The 4924-nt window shown below is 31.9% G+C and overlaps 1 protein-coding gene across 2 annotated transcripts; it reads right to left on the bottom strand.

The window, feature by feature from the left end:
• Positions 1-319: 319 nt before the first annotated feature.
• On the bottom strand, positions 320-4644 carry LOC132057871 (probable indole-3-pyruvate monooxygenase YUCCA11). 2 transcript variants are annotated; one of them, XM_059450467.1, is made up of 5 exons: positions 4514-4644; positions 1524-1837; positions 1161-1394; positions 923-1045; positions 320-799 (listed from the first exon to the last, which is right to left on the bottom strand). In XM_059450467.1, the coding sequence occupies exons 2-5, from the start codon at positions 1785-1787 to the stop codon at positions 626-628; spliced, it is 795 nt and encodes a 264-aa protein (XP_059306450.1). In that variant the 5' UTR covers positions 1788-1837; positions 4514-4644; the 3' UTR covers positions 320-625. The 2 variants fall into 2 exon arrangements, with proteins under 2 accessions (XP_059306450.1, XP_059306444.1); XM_059450461.1 differs by lacking the exon at positions 4514-4644 and adding an exon at positions 3663-3841.
• Between the last annotated feature and the right edge of the window lie 280 nt (positions 4645-4924).

The following is a 4924-nucleotide window of genomic DNA, read 5'->3' as shown; positions in this document are numbered from 1 at the left end:
CTGCAACACAATTTATGAAGTTCATATAGAAAAATTAGTTGTTAACTGAATAGGTTCACACCATTATCGAAGCTAATTTTATATCCAAATTTAACATTATCATTTCATAGAAAACTTTAAAATTCATTTTTAGCAAAAGGCAAATGTATTATTGTATTATTTAATAAAATTCCGAAATTATAATCGCTTATTCCACTAACCAAACAACTCAAGAGTAAAGAATTTTGGATGGAGAAAAGACCGAAAAGCTATAACAAGTTAACCGCTCTAGTATAGTTTCGCAAATGAAAGATGCGAATACTGAATTGTGCTCTATGAATTTGCTACAACTGCAAGAACAATTTATATTATGCAAAGAGAGACAAAAAACATTGTAATATTAATATAGTTTTTCCCAAATACATCCGATATTCGAAAACTATCGACCCACCTAATTGGAGTCACGCCTCGTATGATCCATTAAAATTGAAAGTGCTCCATACTCAAAACTCGAACCTAAAATATTTAATTAAAAGATGGAGGGGTCTCATTCATCTCACCACGACGCACATCAAATGTGCATCAAAATCCTATCGATATCTTCAGCAGTAATCTTGGCTAAGATCCATCTCACCACCGACGTGCATCAAATGTGCATCAAAATCCTGTCGATATCTTCAGCAATATTCTTGGCATCAGATGAAATTCCAAATAATCCAGCACTTGCAAATCCTACACAATAAATACCCTTCTCTCCTTTCCAGTGATAAGGACTTCTTTTTTTTGGCATCCCATTTTCATTGAATAGCACACCATCATCCTACACAAATCATTTCATAAAACGTTTAAATTTGCAAAGAACATACCTTCGAATTAAGGGTCGGAGAGTTACATTTTAAATTTGAACTTTGTATACAAAATTTGTCTCATATTAACCAAATACCTTGAGCCATTTCATAACTGTGCTTTTGTACCCAGTCGCAAAAATCAAGGCATCAAACCTTTTCCTCTTACCATCAGTAAATTCAACATAACTTTTCTTTATTTTCTTGATCGAAGGTAAAACCTGATAACCAAAAAAACACATGAAATAAAAACTATATTTGTGTGTGTGTGTGGGGGGGGGGGGGGGGGGGGATAATTATATTAATGATTGGAGTGAAAAAAATTATTTCCTGTACCTTGATTTTTCCTTCTTTGATTTTATCCACTGTTCCAACATCAATAACAGGAGATCTACCACTAGCATTCTTAAGATAAAAAGGACCCTTGTTAGGGCTATTTATCCCAAAGATAGAGAGATCTCCATATGTCAATTTGCTTAACATTATCATCATTTTATCCACTGTATCACAAGGAATATATTTCAATAAAAGCATTCCTATGTGGACCATTTTCTTCGTGAGAACGTGTACCTATATATAAAAAAAAAAAACGAAACATGATAATCATTGTAATGAACTTCTATATAATTAAAATTGAAAGATTAAAGTAACAAATAAAAAAGACCGACAAGAGAAAATTAATAGTAAAAAAGAACTTACAGGTTTATGAACAATAATGGAGGTCCGAGCACCCCAGTTAGACAAATCATAGGCAATTTCCATGCCTGAATTTCCACAACCGACAACTAAAACTTCTTTCTCCTCAAAACTCTTTCCATTTCCATAGTCACTAGAATGCATAATCATTCCACCAAAATCATCTAATCCTTCAATTATTGGAACAAAACCTTCACTATTTTCTCCAGTTGCAACAACAAGAATCCTAGCAACATAATATTCAGCGACATTTTTCTCGACGTTCATCGCCTTAACATGCCATTTACCATCAACATTGTCAAAATATGCAGAGTTAACTGCACGTTGATATAAGGGATTAACATTAAAATGGGAAACATAAGTATCTAAGTATTCAAGAAAATCATTTTTGGACACAAAAGTAGGTAAATTCGGAGGAAATGACATGTAAGGAAGTTCACAAAATTGAGTTGCTAAGTGAAGTTTCAACCTATCATAAGACCTTTTTCTCCATAAAGAAGCAAAAGAGTCATCTTTTCTAAAATTATATTCGAAATATTTTTGAGATTTAAACAAGCTGAAGTAGCTATGCCAGCAGGGCCAGCTCCAACAATGAGAACAACTGTTTCTTGCTTCATAGTTCACTTTTCTTTTTCTTTGTTTATCTTTATCGATCTCTTTTCTTTTCTAGTTTGTTGGTATTTATTGTTGTGTTTATATAGGGAAGAACATCCAACAAAAAAGGAAAATTAGTACATTATTACATCATTTTCCAAAGTCATATAATTAAAATTTCAATATGCAGACTATTTTACCGTTGTCTATTCAATTTTTTCCCCTTTCTGTTTTTGTTTTTTATAAGATTAAAAGTTATTTGCTGACTTAGTAATATCTTTGACCAATCTGGATAAACACACACACACAAAAAAAGAAAAAAAGAAAAGAGACTCCCATATTTGTCACAAATATAATTTCCTTTTATATACGAAAAGATTTATTCTCCTTATTACATGAAACATTCCAGGGCTCTATCCTCTCCAAACAACTAAAATGGAAAAAAGTTCAAGTAAAAAGAGACTCCCATATTTGTCACAAATATAATTTCCTTTTATATACGAAAAGATTTATTCTCCTTATTACATGAAACATTCCAGGGCTCTATCCTCTCCAAACAACTAAAATGGAAAAAAGTTCAAGTAAAAAAATAAATAAAATTGCAATTATTAGGAAAATCCGTTTAATATTATACCTATTAATTAAAGAGGCTTTTAAGGAGAATAAAAAAGACAATCCGGTTAAAATTCTGTCCATTAATAAGGACACATGGATTATTCCAAGGCTCTATCCTATCCAAACAGCTAAAATGGAAAAATAATCAAGATAAAAGATAAAATAAAATTGTCATTATTAGGAAAATCCATTTAAAACTATATCTATTGATTAAAGATGCTTTTATGGATAATAAAAATGACAAGTGCAATTAGTAAGAGAATTCATTTAAAATTCTGTCCATTAATAATAAGGAGAATCCTCTTTACATGGAGTATTCCAGGGCTCTATCCTATATAAAATAATCAAGATAAAAATAAAATAAAATTATTAGGAAAATTCATTTAAAATTCTACCTATTAATTAAAGATAAAAATCATTTTAGTCCTCCAAATTTACTTTAAAAATCAAAGATCTCCCCCAACATTGAACAATTGACATTTTCATCCTCTTATCTCAACTTCCGGCCATTGACCGGTAGCTTTAAATTAGTTGTCCGATCATCAAAGAGATAAAAGCGAATTTCACTTCTATTCTTAATTAATTAGTGATATTAATAATACTTGATTTTTCTACTGTTTCCTCCGTTAATTAGTCTTCACACGTCTGTGCCGTCTTCAATATTTCTCCATATCCTAAACATATCTTCATATTTCCAGAGAACCGTTCAAACCTTGTAACCATGTGATCTTAGCCCTGATTCACAAACAGACAAATCTTGGTATGATTCCATTTCTAAAAGCCTCAAGATTTTTATGAAGAACAAACTTTTCCTTTAGCTGACAATGGTGATTCGATGAAGATTATAAACAGTTCGAGGACCGTCCTCAGAGCTATTATTGGTTGGTGATGCAGTGTGCTTCACAGGCGCTGTTGTTCGCTATAAGGGTTTACTAGTTTCTTTTATGAAAATTGTTTTTTTCTTGCGGCTCGACTCCATTTCTTGTAAAAGCCTTTTACAAGGCGCTCCAAATTTTTACTGCTCGAATACAAATTGATAGAGTCTCGCCTATCGAATCTAACAATGGATTGACAAATAAAGCTTCTCAGGCCTTCAGTAAGTTGGAAGTTTATTGCGCAAAGACGAAGATCCCAAAATTAGGATGAACTGGCACGACAATGGACGTCATGAAGGTAAGAACTCAAACTAGATAGGATTATTAGTACAAAGTTCCTTTTCCTAGAATCTTTATGAAGAATTTATATGAAGTAAAATCTAGATGGCTACGCTGATAAAAATCTCATACTAGTAAGTTGTGGAAGGAATAAATAGAAAAAAATCTTGATTCGTAAAACACATTGAATGATTGAATTCCATAAATTGTTAGTGTACAGAGACAAGACTATAAACCCTTTGCAAGTTGCAGACTAGAAAAGGTGTTGAATGATTGGTCAACTTATAATCTAATAGAACGAACTTATTGAAGCTTCAAGTTGTGTTTGACAATGACCAGATATAGAAGAAACTCAAGAGAGAAAAGAATGAAGTAGCACACTCTTTTGTGCTCAGTTTTAAATCGACGGCAGTGGTTTCACTTTGATATAGCTATTGATGTATGATAACTGTATGGAGCTAAGTTATATTGATCACAATTCCCATTAGCCCGCTGATCTCGAAAAGTAAATTAAAAATCATACTGCCGGTGGCTTAATGGAAATATAAGCAGCATATGACATTTTCGAGATTAAATAGAGAGACTACTCCTTAAGTTCATCAAGCATTAAGAAATAGGTAAAGTATTTACCTTCTGGTAATCAACACCATGAACCATGGCTAGACAGGGAACAACAGCTGCAATCATTGAGGTAAGCTTTAGATAACTCACTTTTATATAATATGCTTATTTTATATATATATACACATACATGCAGACATGCTTCCTGAGTGTAAGGATGCTCTTGACAGGATACTGAAAAGAAAAGCTTTAATTATACTCTAGTTAGACACTTCAACTCGCACCATTGTTTTTTTAAAAATGATCAGCTTTTTTAAGATTTCACTTTGAGACAAGTTTTGTGGCAATTCTGAACATGTAATTCTCTTCTACAAGGTTGCATTATAAGTTACTTCAAATAATAGAGTTTCATTGAAAGAAAAGATACAATATTGGATTGAATTTTTGGAATATTCATTTTTCCAAAAACATGTACTTTTC

Source organism: Lycium ferocissimum, chromosome 1, assembly GCF_029784015.1.
Source record: "Lycium ferocissimum isolate CSIRO_LF1 chromosome 1, AGI_CSIRO_Lferr_CH_V1, whole genome shotgun sequence".
NCBI lineage: Eukaryota > Viridiplantae > Streptophyta > Magnoliopsida > Solanales > Solanaceae > Lycium > Lycium ferocissimum.
Note: the sequence above shows the minus strand (reverse complement) of the source record. Positions and strands in the feature narration are given on the sequence as shown.

Bases quoted from the DNA above. Each gene is read 5' to 3' on its own strand.
- LOC132057871 (XM_059450461.1), bottom strand. From the start codon at position 3,708: ATGGAGTCGAGCCGCAAGAAAAAAACAATTTTCATAAAAGAAACTA. The intron at 1,838-3,662 runs GTAAACCCTTAT...ATCAACGTGCAG, and splicing joins AATTTTCATAAAAGAAACTA to TTAACTCTGCATATTTTGAC. The intron at 1,046-1,160 runs GTACAGGAAATA...TTTGGTTATCAG, and splicing joins TCAAAGAAGGAAAAATCAAG to GTTTTACCTTCGATCAAGAA.